Here is a 14,926-nt window from a genome sequence, read left to right on the forward strand (position 1 = left end):
CATGATTAGAAGTTTGGACGTTTCGGCTCCCCGCCCCCACCCCCAATGCTCCAGAGAGAGGAAAAGGGCTAGAAATTGAGTTAAAAATTGATCATGCCTACATAAGGATGCCTCTATAAAAATACTAGTAGTGTGAGGTTCACAGAGCTTCCAGGTTGGTGAATACATTCATACCAAGAGGAAGACACGCCCCAACTCCACAGGGACAGAAGCTCCTGCCCAACCTTGTCCTATGTATCTTTTTATCTGGTTGTTCATCTGTATTCTCTACCACATCCTTTAATAAACTGGTAAATATAAGTACACTCAGTCTTTCCCCAAGTTCTGTGAGCCTCCTTAGCAAATTAATCAAACCTAAGAAAGGGATTGTGGAAACCTCAGATGTATAGCCAACTGGTCAGAAGCACAGGTGATAATCTGAGCTTGTGACTGACTTCTGAAGCAGAAGTTGGGAAAAGCAATCATATGAGACTGAACCCTTAACCTGTGAGATCTATCTGACACTTTAGGTGACAGTGTCAGAATTAAATTAAATTGTAGGACATCCAGCTGGTGTCGGAGACTTGCTTGTTGTTATGGGGGAAAAAACTCCCATACACTTGGTGACCAGAAGTATTTTGTGTGAGTAGTAAAGGAGATTCACAGGGAACAAACTCACAGTAGGAAAAAAAACTTTTTTCCCTCCTACATAGGAAGGAAAAAACGGTGAGTTTTTCCTTTACAGAAGACAACTAAAGGGCAATGACAAAAGTAATAGAATCAGGAGAGCAGTGTAAATAAGGTGAAGAGAGATAAACTTAAGATGGGGTCACAAACATTTTAAAATTCCAACAGGGGCTGAGCTGGCAGCCACTTCAGCCTATAGCCATGAGTCCAATATTGCCAGATCTTCTGATTTTCCAAGAGAGGCCAAACATCGTTTCAAAATGAAGGCTTATGATTTTTAGAATGCTGATAATTTTTTCTTAAAAAACAATACGTAGGCACACGGAATAGTCAGAGCTGCTGGAATGTAATGTTACTCAGGTCGACAGTTTAAATAAAGTATTTCAGACATGCCAAGCAAGTGACCTCTAAAAGAACACTTTAAGTGTCATGGTAGAACTGTAATGAAAGGTAAGAAAAGAAGGCAAAAAGTATGGCAATAAAGATTAGAAAACAAGAGTTAAAGAAAATCGTTTTTTGAGATAAAAGAAGTTTCATATATGGAGAGAAGGGGGTTAGAGAAAAGGGAGAAATCTGTAGATAGATGACCGAACAAAGCAAAAAGATGAGAAAGGTACATATTGATAAAGGCTTAAGGACAGGAGTGATGGTAAGAAAATTGATGAAGACAAAGGAAAATGGAAAGGTTCTCTGAGGGGGTGGGGATCAAATGCACAGATGAAAACATTCACTTTCCAGGTAAGTACCACTTCTTCGGAAGTCCAAAGAAGAAAATGAAAGATCCAGAGAAAATATGAGATGAAGAAAATTTGGGGGGATGTATACATATGCCTATGTCTTCTCAATTAATTTTCAGAAATAATTAAACATTAGCATGAATATATTTGTGGAGTTATTTGTGCCTAAGTTTCACTAGTATTTACATTTACTACTTCTTTCATAAGGTACAATTTCTCTAGTCATACTATATACATGTCAAAGGCCATGATCCCAGAGAAATAAATTTATTTTAAATCTTAGGTACAAAAAACTGAGTTTATTTAATGTGCTTTAGTACATAAGACAAGAATAAGCACCACAATTAAGAGTATTTCAAAATTCAATAAAATATATGAAAGTCTTCAGTTGATGGTTTTATTATATCTCTAAAACAAGAACATTCATTATCTTTAGGAGACTACAGACAAGGAAGCAGTAAAATGAAGAAAAATAAGAAAAATCCCTGTTTAAGAAGAAAATGTCAGAAGAGAACTACGCTTGAATTCCCTTTATATTGTCTGGCAATGATGCTGTTATATTCTAGATTAGGACTTGTTAAAACTGTTCTGTAGAGGTAAGTTTTCTGTTGTATACATCAAGATATCAAGTAAGACTGGGCAGGGGGAGTTCCCCTATTTTTTTTTTTTTTAAGTTTGAAAACTACTACCTAGATGAAAAGAAACTAAAGAGTATTTTATTAACACTAAGATTAATGTTCTTTTGTGGGGAAAAACTTCAGATCTAGCCCTCTTAAACGTATTAACAGCTAACATCTACTGTGTACCTCCAGCATCATACTATGCAACGTGCTCACCAAACATTATGCCTTAATCATATCTTTAAGTCAGTTAATATTAATACCTCTAGTCTATAGACGAGGACAGACACAAAACCAAGCCTGTAGCCCCACAGGAAGTAACACAGTTGGAATTAAAAACATAGTTCAAAATCTATACTTTTAGTTACTATGTAACACTAGCTTCTCTCATCCTAAACCTCTCAAATCCCTGGTTTGAAATTCTGGAAAAAGAAAGGTTTCACTTGTAAAGTTAATAACCTTCTGGCACATTCACAAATACCAAGTAATCTGCCACCTGCCTCCAAAACAAAAAGATCTTTATAAATTATCATAAAATCTAATCCTGCCTTCTCTAAAATGCAGACTTCAACCAAGTTAGTAAATCAGTAATCTAATATTATTTTTCAATGTGATGACAATAGATGACTTGAAAATCACAGAATTATTAATGCTTTAAAATTACACTAGGTCATTATCATATATAAAAACATCAAACGTGTTTCCAAAGTCGTCTCTAAGTGTAAATGAAAATGTTACTTTACATCACAACAATCATTTTGAATAACTATGCCTTTGATCAATTCTTATAACAACAAAGGTCTGTATCATCTCCATTTCAAGGATAAAGAAAGAAAAGTTGTAAGTAGCATGTATAGGTCACAATAAACAATTTTCTGAAACACCAATGTGCTTAGAATCCCAAGCCTTTAATTCACATTATCTCATGGGCTATCAGGAAAGTATATATGCAAGACAGAATCTAGAGTGTAGGTTTTTTCATCAGGTAAAACAAGATCTATGAAAGAGATTTTTAAGGCGGGGAGGCGGGGGGAATCAAACACCACAAATGTTTTCATTCAAAATAGGTAAATCCTCAAAAGTCCATTAGTGTTAAAAAATAATTTCTCTATAGGCAGCATTTGCACCATCAGGCCATCTTTTCAGAAATATTTTGTAAATAGGTCACAATATTGAATATACTATCTGACTTATTTCTTGCCCACATTTTTTACATACTAGGGTTAATGCTTAATTAAGAAGCAGTGGTTATGACAAGCTTTCAGAAATGTTTTCGACAAAATGTCTTCATGCTGATGATGAACATCATGATCAATTTATTTGAGAATATAAATTTTAATTACAATATTTGTTATAGGTAATATCCCTTTTAGGCAGGCAAAATTTTTTGTTTAATTTTCCCTGATAGAGGTTTAAGTTATACAAACATGGAAAAGTCATGGTAAGTCACCAGATTCAAACTACTTTAGTATCAATTTTTAATGCGTACTTTATTAAACTTTGTTTTATTCTTTTGAAATAATAAAATCTTGTGAAAGTTTCGTTCAGAAAATTAAAACTAAAAATTTTCTATTTTTCAGACTATAAATTGATAAAAATGTTAATATTTTTGAGTTAAATATTTAATTATTTCAAGTTATTTATGTTGACTGAGATTTATATTTGCAAAAATTAGGAAAGATCAAAAATAGTACACGTTTATATAAAAAATACAAAATGCAAACAATATATCTTGAGTAAATAAAAATTCTAAATGCCTAGTTTTGACAATAATGGCTCATTTAAAAGTAGCAGCAAAATCATTCCTATTTGCTGGAAATAATTTCCTCTCAAAATCATAAGTATCTGCTTCAATTAACTACAGTAAATCAAAATTCTATAGTACTTAATTTAAATATTTGATATCCTAGCTTTCCAATATCCCTATAAACTAATTGAGATAGGGATCAAATCAATTATTAATTACTACTTTTCAATTTAATCACTTCTTTCTAAATATAAAACTTGCATCTAGGAATTACAGTGTTAATACATAATATCCTCTATGTCAGATGTCAATAAGGATGCCAATTGTTCTACATGAATACATTATACAGACAGTACCTGAAATAAATTTTTTAAAGAACTGCTTCATTTTAGCCATTTAACCACACACCCCAGTCTTCCTAAACAAATGCCTAATAACATTTTCAGATAAGTCAGTGTCACACTGAACAACTATTATATAATAATGATGATGGATAAGGAAGATATGGTACATACATACAATGGAATATTACTTAGCAGTAAGAAAAGATGAAATACTGCCATTTGCGATAACATGGAGGATCTTGAGATTATCGTGCTAAGCGAAATAAGTTGGAAAGAAAAAGTTGAGAACCATATGATTTCACTCATATGTAGGATACAAAATTGAAAACAACAAATGAACAAGACAAATGAACTCATGGACAACAATTTAATGGTTGCCGGAGGGAAAGAGGGGAGTAAGGAGGTAGATAAGGGTAAAGGGGATTAAATGTATGGTGATGGAAGGAAATTTAACTCTGTGTGGTGAACACACCATGCACTATATATATGACAAATTATTGTACACTTGAAAGTTATAATAATATATAACTTTATTAACCAATGTCATTCTAATAAATTTAATTTTAAAAAGGTATTAAATAAGCAAGCAACAAAAGTGACAGACAAAAGGCTATTATTTCCACTAAAGAAATAAAAATAAACAGATTATACAGTTTTTAATCCTATGACCTCACAGGTCTTGACATTAAACAATTCATTGTTAGTAAAGCATCTAACAGTGCCTGGTCTAACCTCTAACTCCAAGCTCTCCCCTTACTTTTTTAAAACAAAGAAAACCTGAGCTAAATATATTATCCAGATTGTAGGGGAACTCAAATGTGAACTCAAAGCCCTCTGGCCTTCCACTACAAAACACTACTCCCCTAAGCAAAGTTGTAAAGGCAGTAAAATGAACAGATCTACTTGTGAGGAATGAACAGACCAATCTGGATAGAGCTGAAAGTTCCTGTTGAACAGTGAAAGAATGAAAAAAAGTAAACAATGGAGCAAGGAGAGAACACTGGGCTCAAACTTAAATTTGTATTTTATCCAGTATTTCTCAAATTGGGTTCCATGGACATAATGCTGGATTTATAACATTCACTCTAGGAAATTTAAAACTTTTTTAATTTTGATGCTCTTCTTAAATAAAATGTAAGAATATTTGGAATCAACTAGTCAAGAAGGCCACCTTATAACTTAGGACTGCCTGCCACTGTGCTTACTACTAAATTGAGCCCAGCAATCCCCTAAAAGTAGTGTTTTTTAAACTCTTGGTAATAACTTATTAGTGGGCCATAAAATTCAGAGCAGCTTTTTTAAACAATGAGGGAGGGGAGGGGGGGAGGGGAGGAGAGAGGAGAGGAGAGGAGAAAAAAAGAATCGCACACAGCAAGAAAGTAATGTTTGGTGATAGTTTTGTTTTAGTGTGACAACTAAGTAGTAAAGTAAAAAAGTTACATTTTACTGTGAGCTGAGATCAAAAACAAACTTAGATCTACAGACTCTTGAGTTTTCATAAACTCAAGTAGTGGATCCCATTGAGACAAAAGGATAAAAGCAAGATGTTGGGTAATTTCACAAATTGAAAAAAAAAGGTTAAAAACAAGTTCATCACTTAAGAAGAAAAGACCAAAAATTAGACAAGAACTAGACTGTACAAGGTAGACACAACACAAAACACCAAATCAGACCAGATTTAATATTAAGGTAAAGAACAATGTAAATAAAGAGGATGTTCTACAAAATTTCCGAAGTTACAGTGATGGAGTGGAATGCCCTTCTATTTAGAGACTGAAATTAGAAAGCAAGAATGCCTTTTGCCAACCCAAGAGAAAAAGGAGAGTTAGATGTGTTTTGGTAATGAAATATGGGTGACAAGAAAGAAAGTGGAGGCTATAGAGAGGAAAAATTTTAATTTGGCCTACGCAAGTACCCAGGATTGCAACGAGGAATAAAGCGAAAAAGGAACCTATATGCAGTAGGACTAAAAGAGCAATGGACCCTAAAGAATCACATCTCTCTGCACTCACAAAGAGGCTGAGTCTGACCATTTGCTGTAGCCAAGGGGACACTGGTAAACATGACACAACCAGAGTCTTGAAAAGCAGTTGTGCGCTATAACTTGCTGTCTCACTGCCATGTAAAGAAATCTAGGCTACCTTACTAGAAGGTAAGAGTGAGGCAGGGATGAACCAACCTGAGACCCCTTAACCAACCCATGTGACAATCATAAGACATATGAGTGAGACCGCCTGGCATCATTCAGCCCAAACAACCTACCAGTTGACTGCAGAACCACCCAAAAGATCCAGACTTGAGAACAGTAATAAAAACTGTCTGTTCTTTTAAAGCTACTAAGTTTTGGATTAGTTTGTTACATGACAATAACTGATACAAGATACTTTAAGAAAAACAAAGGTTATAACAGTCTAACTTAATTTTATTTCAACATCCTAAACTTGTAAGGGGGAGTCTTTAGGCAATGTAACCATATATTATCTAACTTACAAGAGTAATTAAAATTTCTTGAGTTGGATCTTAAACTCTTCCTCTGGTTTTCCTATACAATTTTAATCCCTCTGACATTTTCCGCTAAGATGCCAGTTTGAACAGCTGTTACATTTCTGAGTGTTGAGTCCCATCATTCCCATTTCTCTTTGGTTATTCAAATTCATTCAAGACCCAGTGTAAACGATATTTTCCTTTCCTGCTAAATTCTTAGCTAAATTAAGTAATTTAAAAATGCTCTAGTTCTCTTAATTCACATTCCACTTATATTTATCATTAGATACTTTACTAATAGTGTTGCTTAACTATTAATATATGCACCGGATTTTGTAAACTCTTTGAAGGCTGAGATTCACTCCATAATTCTCCATGGCTCCCTTAGTGCTCCTACATAAGAGGAATTTAAATATCTGATTAATATAAATTAAGCTTTGTAATTAAATTTTAACAAATCTTGGCTAAATATATGTACTTAGAGACCGTTAAATTTTTGTAAAGTTAAGGAGCTAAAAGGAAATATTTTTTTTTTCTGAGGTGTACTTTGTAACTCTCATGTCAAAAGAGAAACAATAAATCAAAAGGCTCTCCTGGAAAACAATACACAGTTAAAAGTTACATGGGGAATATGACGAACACATTAATGAAGAGCAAACTTTCCATTTTACAAATGAGGTTACTCACATGTTGATTGGTTAATTTTAAGAACTAGATTTATGTGTGGGAGATGGGAAAAGTAAGGTAATTTCTTGATTTTTTGACAGAATCGTAAGGAAAATACAGCAGCAGTTTCACAGAGTAGCTAAGAACCTGTATTTTCAAAAATCCTTGACCTCACAGGTTAGTCACATAAAATATTATGAAGGGCAATTGCAGAATACATCTTCTCTTCCTCCATTTTAATTTGGGACCAAGAAGTGTCAAGAGGCAAGCAAAATTTGGTAAAAATTTTCCTGTGCTAAAATTGGTATAAGCATATTCTGAAAAGTGAAATTTACTATCTCCAGCATGCAATCATACTAATTATGAACACTTTAAAAATTATTTCCCCTGAGCATTACCTAAACTTTTAAAGTTTAAATGACTTATTACTCCCTCAATACCTAAAGTAATTATCACTAACAAGCAAGTCATCTTTCCTTCTGATTTGGAGTGTCCTACAAATTAACTTAAGATATCCTCTTAAGATATCAAAAGAAAAATGTCTAGTTATTTTAAGGAAAACGTTTAAGCATTTTCAAAATTCTTGCCACTATAATCAAAACTAAGCAAAAACATGACACGACATGTTTCAAACAGATGAAACAAAAATATACAAAGGAACATTTTAATTACGTAATTTAAATACTCAGTAGCTCTCCTAACAGTTTTGATTTTTATTTCTTACACCAATAAGGCACTAACAATAGTTAATAAAGGTACTAAAGTCTAACTCAAATCCTACTTCTTCAGTAAAGCCTTCTCTGATACCTACCCTGAAGTGCTTACTACTACTTTGAACTCTTTATTAAAATTACTATATGTAAAAATAACTTATTCCTCTAACTAGCCACCAATAATTAACAGATTAATTAGACACAGCCACAGACCAGAATTATCATACAATTTAAAACAGAAAGCCATATATTTATATGGGCAGCTATGAAATGATCTCAATGACATCTTTTTTTTTTCAGCTAAAAAAAACCAAGATGTATTATATGGTATGTCTTCATCTTAAATTTAAAAAAGAGCAAACAGTATTTCTGGAAATATGCATAAAAAACTATTGGGACTATCTTTGTGGAAGGTGACTGGAGATATAGGGTGGAAAGGAGATCAAGTTTTTGTTGTACAACCTTTCTGTTTTTGAATTTTTAAAAATCATTTCAATGTACTATATTTTCAATTTTAAAAAAAGAAAAATAAAGCAATTTGTTAGTTAATGACATACTACCTTTTGATACCTCTTTAACTGTCATGAAGTGATATTTAAATCTTACCTTATTAGTTTATATCCTACTAGATTCTCCTGTATCTTATATCCCCCCTGCTAACATCTAAACCTAGTCCTTGCATCAAGTACTTTCTTTAAAGTATAGAATTCAACTGTATCAAAAGGTCAAATCTCTGCTTCAATCAGGACAATTAAGTATGTTGAATTTGCTACCCTCTTTAACCTAGTAAAAGTGAATCGTTTTACTAAATGTTTAAGTAATTGCTTGTAATTTCTGCTAAGGAAGAAACATTTTCTTGACCTCTCAAGCTCAATGTGAATTTAAATACAGTTGAAAAGCATTTACCTGTACCTGTTCCAGATTAACCACATTTCTTAATATAACTATATTTTCTTAACATGAAAAGAGCATGATGACTTAAAAAAAAAAATCTTAATACATTCTTTTTCATTCTATTCAGTGTTCCTCAAAAGGGCACGATGGATATTTAGGGAAAGGAATAAATTTCAATGGAGTAGGAATGTCCTGTTCACTTCAGAAAATTTAGCATCCATGGCCTATAGACACTAAATGACAGTATCACATGCCCAGCCACTGCAATGACCAAACAACTGATCCCACATTATTTCCAAATGCTTTCGAAGAGAGAACTGCAGTGGGAAAAAGTACTATGTCCAGTTGAAAAACACTGCTTATACTATGAACTGAGAGTGTGTGTGTTTTACATATATTTGTGTAAACAACTGCAATTCAATCTTTTAAAACAATTATCAGTCACTAGAGGATAAACAACCAGTAAGTCATAATGTGCATTAATCAATCATCCAGCCTACTATATAATACTGTCAACAAACATACTCCCCAAAAATCCCTTCTTCAACTATTACAATGGCTGAACTTTTTGAATGAATAATTATTTTAAAATCCTTTTAGAACACTTCTTCTGTTGGAATGTTTCTGTTTAAACTCCCAAATAAATAACCTTCCATTGTACTGCACTCAATCCAGAAATAAGACATATAAATCTTTTACTATCATTACTTATTTGTCTACTGTCCTCCAGAGATTGCAGGCTCCTTAACGCCAGGGACACCATGGTCATGGTTACCTGACCCACAGTGTAGGTATTCAATAACAATGCTGAATGAGTGAATACTGGCCCAGTCTAATAAAATAAATAGTCCAAGACATTCCAACTATAATCATTTCATATATACTAATGGTCCTGAAAAAAAAAATGCAAGAAATTATTTCTGATTATCCTATATTCTTATTCTGAGTAAGTAAATGAATAAATCTACATTACCCAGATTAAAGTGAGCTTGTACAGATATAAGGAAATTTGAGATTTTTGACAGCCACACCCAATACACCCATCTTCTACCTCCTTCCCCTCCTCCCAATTAAGCTTTAAGCAAATGTTCATGTAAATAAATGCGATATGATTCCAGGAAGGAACCCAACATAAAGAGCAAAACAAAACTGTTAATAGTAAGAAAAACTTAATCCTTCATTTCTATTTTTTTTTCAGAATTCTAGAAATCAGTTACTATCCTACTTCATTCAAAAAGAAAGAAAATAAACTTGAAAGTGTAAGGAAATTCTGTTTTTGAAGGTTTCACTATATTCTCCAGAAACTCATCTTTTGCTGAGGTAAAAATTCAGAATATAAACTAATTCATTTTTTAAAATAAATACAACAATGAGGACTGCACAAGTACTAAGCATCAACACTCAGAATATTAACTGTGAAGCCCATTAACTGACAAATGTTTGTTCATCTTTGCCCTCTTAAAGCATGGGAATATCTCAGCTTTACAGGAAAAGCTTAGACAGAAACGTTAAATGATAATCTCAAGGTTAGAAACCAAGACAATTTCTAGCTCCTATTATTTCTAGCACTGCTTTTAGATTGCTCCAATAAATTCAATAATTGTTAACCACTGTTTTTGCTCAATTCATATCAAAAGGTTAAGTATTAATGTCTAGAATATAATTTTAAAGAAACAATTGTTTCAAATTATCTCCTACTTGACCAGATCACTAACATAAACAGATTACTTTGAAGAAAATTATAGAAAATGTTCTAGTGGTGATCAAAGATCAGATGTACTCTGTACCTATTCAAATAATGGAGATTACTTTCAAATTCACTTAAATTATTGTGGTATTTTAGTGCATAAAATATTTCTTTATATTTTTTTAAATCCACAACCCAGTATTTGTTTTATTACTGTTTCAAGCAGCACTGGTCAATGAAAACAATTTGTGTTGTAAGACTAACCACTTAAAATTAATACAGAAAATTACTTTCATACTGATAAAGAATGCTGTTTCATTTAAAATATTTTAAAGTGATAACTTCATGATGTTGCACATCCTCAAAAAAATCCAACTTGCATTAGATTCCATTTTCCCAGAATTATTAATCCTGCTTATAAATATTGCTGGCCAAGAGTATTTACAGTAATTAGCCTTAAATCCATCAGTGGACACTGTTATCTGAAAAATGTCTTTCCAGCAAAGCTAGCCTTTAATACTTTTCACTGATTACAAAACTGACTTTAGTTATAAATGGAGACTTCCTTTTATGGTGATCTTACTGAAGTATATTTTTATATCTAAAGTAAGTCCTTACACCTAAACGACCAATTAAGAATGAGTGGGTACTGCCAGAGTAGTGAAACTGGCAAATTCCAACAATTCTTTAAAACTAGGATTCAAAGGAATGACACATCTCTAATTCTGCCGTAGGTATTCACCAGACCTATGTTACCTTAGGGGAGCTTTCACACTGCATATGCATCCTCCTAGACAATTTTTTTTTTTTTTAAGACAATGAACTACCACCAAGTAGTGACCATAACGTGCACACAGCAATGGAGAATTTTTTGTATGGTATCAAGTATCCCTGATCTTATAAAGAAAGATTTCAGAACTTGGAGGCTAACATTTAAGTGAAAAAGGTAATCTATTGGGAAGTGCTAAAATGGTCCACCATTGTTCCATCTTAAGTTCGATATCTTTCCAAAACAACTTGTCTATAATGATATATTTCACAAGCTAACTCTAAATGTGACCTATATAAATCTTGCCTTTTTCCTCCACAAGACAATCTAGCCAAAATCTTCACCATAGCAAGCAGCAGCACCTTGATTCAGGCGTAAATGGAGTCTGTAATCAAGTCCAAATGTAGACCCCCCCCCACACACACTTAATCTCTGATTTCTATCAAACAGTGTTATTAACATCTAAATCCTGGTTAGAACGCAATTACTCGAAAGCAGTGTCCTTGTGCAAGAAAAGGAAAGGTCTCAAACTGACCTGAACACAAGTCCACACGAACCTCAGATCTCTCCGTTTCACCAGGAGGCCAAATAGGGAAAGCTCCAAGTAATAAGGGGGTAGGAAGATGGGGGAGAAAGGGCAGAGGAAACCGTACTCAAAGGGTGAAAGCAAAAGAGAAGCGGACTCTGGTAAAGCCGCCCCACAGGGACATTCGAGCCTAGGATACATACACAGGGACAGCTCCTCTCTACCGAAGAGAGCAACCTTTACCATGGAAGTGGTTCACCAAACCAGCAAAGGCAGAAAGGGACAACCCCCGGGCCCCCCAGCCCGAACGTCTCGCCCAGCTAAAAGGGGTCGGCGGAGACTGCTTCTCGGAACATCAACAAAGGCCCCTTCAGTCCTAAGGCGAAACTCGAACAACAAAGGCCCGCAGACAGCGAGGACTGGGCCGGGGGCGGGTCGGATGAAAGCAAGGGGAGGCAAAGAAATCAAACCAGAGGGGGCGGAGGCCCTTCGGAGTGGGAAACAGAAGCGCAGAGGCGGGGGGCGCGGTAATCTCCAGTGCACAATAAGAGAAGGAAGCAGGAGACCTGGCCTCCATTCCCCCCTTACCCTCTCTCGGCGGTGGAGAGGGCTCCAGTTCTCGCCACCTACATCTCCTCAGCACCGGGACCGCGCAGTCCTGAGTTCGGGGAAGAGAAGGGGAGGGGGATTTTCCGCCCTGACCACAACTCCCTTCCCCCAGCCGGGAGCTGCGACAACAACCGCCACAACGGCAGTCACACAAAGGCGCCTTCCTCGTACTTGCTGCTCCTGCCCGGGCAGCGGCTCCGACGACGCTAACGCAGCAACGACCACCGCTCGGCCGCCAGGCGCCCGCTCGCCCTCTTCCCCTTCTAGCTGGGGAAAAGGGGGAGGGGACCCTAGGCGCCCTCACCTGGCACAGCTGCTGACAGTACTCTGTGGCCGCTTCCACGGCCGGCACCCGGCTCTCTCGCAGCTGTCGCTCCAGCTCCTGGAGCCGCTCGCCAAGGCGCTGTAGCTCCGCGATGCAGCCACCTCCACCGCGACTCAACCTCTCCTGCTCGGCCTCTTCGTCCGCCATCTTCACACCCCGCTCCGTCGCGTACGCACCTGGGTCACGTGATAACACAATGCCACGTTCGGAGGAGTCACGTGCCGGGCGCGCTCGCACGCCGCCGAGCACGTACAAAGGGCCCGGTGGAGAGGAAGGGGAGGCGGGGAGAATGGCGCAAGGGAGCCGGGGTGGTGGGGGTGGTGGTGAAGGGAAAGGGACAGGAGGAAGGCGGGGTTGGGGCGGTGCGGAAAACCGCGGTTTACTTACCCTGAGCGGGAAGTGGGCAGCCGCGACCGAAAGGGCGGGCTGATGGAGGCCTGCTCTTGGTCACGTGGGCGCTGCGACCCGGCGAAAAGCCTGGGGAGGGGCTGTCCTCTGTAGCGTCCGGATCTTGGCGTGGCTTCTCCTAGTCCCCGAAGTCTTCTACGGACAAATACTCCAGTTCTCCGAGAGGACGGATGTGGAAGAGCTCTTGGTGGGCTGGGGCAATGGCTGCATTTGCGGTTGTCCTGTAGGCAGGCCAGAGGTAGGGGAAGAGGAACAAGGTAAAACCCACCCAGGGACCTCTAGCGTGAGAGCCAAAGCGGGGCTATGAGCTGTCAAAACTGACTTCTCACCAGGCGGGAGGAGGAGAGATCTGCTGCCTGAGGTACCAGATTTCGCTCCATTCTCTTCAGCCCCAAGAACGTCTCTGCCCACAATCTCTAGCAGGTTAAGGCAACAAAGAAGAATAACTGAATTAGAACAGAACGAAGTTATCATCGAGAGAACAGAGCTAACTCATGAAAAGCATAGCTTAAAAGATTTTAGACTATGAAATCGTGGACCTTGTAACCAGATGATTTTTAAACCACGGAAGTATTTCTAGAATAAGTGGTACCCAACTAATGTTTCATTGTCATTTAAGATTCTTTCTGCTACACACTACAGAAATTACCATCACTGAAAACACGCTATATACTTGAAAAGAAAGTAGGTCAAGCAAAAAATAGCAATAAAGACTCCATTACAAATCACAACGGAGGAGAAATTGATGCTAAAATAAAAGAATAAGGTTACTGAGAATTATAAATTCAACAGCATTTAAAAGAATAAGGTTATCGAGAAACTATAAATTCAACAGCATTTTTTCCTGATGTTGTAAATAGAGATGGCATTCTGAACCATATAATACTTGGCACCTGAACAAAACAGAAGAGGTACTACGGAAATTCAAGTTGTTAACCCTAAAGTTCAGAATAAAACAAATATTTTTGTTAATAGAAAATAAGACAAGAGGCTTGTCTTACAACTGAATGGTCTACAGATTCAGAAACAGTGATGAGGCACCTAGTCTTTTCACTATAATATTCCAAACAAAGTACTTTTTTTTTAGTATAAGCATTTAAAAAAGAATTCCTATTGTGTGCTGCATCCTCTTCAAGAGATTTTTAGTGTTAATAAAAAGTGTTCTAGAGAGTATATTGTCCAAAATGGATATTTCATAATGCATCAGGGGTGGTAATGCTTTTTAAGTGCCATCGTATAAGATGAATGCGCACAACTGAACCCTTTCTGAAAAACAATATCAGCTAAAATATTAGCACAACATATGTGTGCTGATATTACATATTAACAAGACAGGTTCTTCAAATATTTACTCATGGTAGAGGCTGGGGAGTACATTCAAATGCTAAGGTAAAAGGATACAAAAGTATCACTGGGAGCTGAAAGAGCAACAATTAAGGCAGCTAATGGATTTTAATATTTGCAGCTCACTTTCCCAAGTGAAGTATTTTAGATATCCAAACCACGTTTCTCCAATTTATGTCATCTGAGGATGCCAATGAAAATATGAAAAGTGAGAAATATGAGAATAGCCAAATGTACCAGTAAATCCAAGGATAGATAAGATGAAAGGTTAGCAAAGCACATTTTCACTTCAAGTATAATGGCTTTCACCACACCTAACCTATAGAAAGAAAGAAGAGAGAAGGAATGAAAATATATTCAAAGATAAATATATTTAAGCAGATTTAA

General features: G+C 36.3%; 1 protein-coding gene across 4 annotated transcripts in view; it reads right to left on the minus strand.

The window, feature by feature from the left end:
• Positions 1–13,314, minus strand: part of ZNF292 (zinc finger protein 292) — a 77,786-nt gene extending 64,472 nt beyond the window's left edge. For 2 of the 4 annotated variants that reach the window (XM_039853179.1, XM_039853178.1), the window contains exon 1: positions 12,442–12,532. Coding sequence is in view for 2 of the 4 variants with exons in the window: in XM_039853176.1 (XP_039709110.1) it covers positions 12,767–12,934 (168 nt within the window). In the remaining 2 variants the exon portion in view is untranslated. Of the gene's footprint in view, positions 1–12,441; positions 12,533–12,766; positions 13,039–13,174 lie in introns of those variants that run through there. The other 2 variants (XM_039853176.1, XM_039853177.1) reach the window with 2 other exon arrangements.
• Between the last annotated feature and the right edge of the window lie 1,612 nt (positions 13,315–14,926).

The sequence above is a fragment of the Pteropus medius genome, unplaced genomic scaffold (genome assembly GCF_902729225.1).
Source record: "Pteropus medius unplaced genomic scaffold, Ma_sr-lr_union100, whole genome shotgun sequence".
Lineage (NCBI taxonomy): Eukaryota > Metazoa > Chordata > Mammalia > Chiroptera > Pteropodidae > Pteropus > Pteropus medius.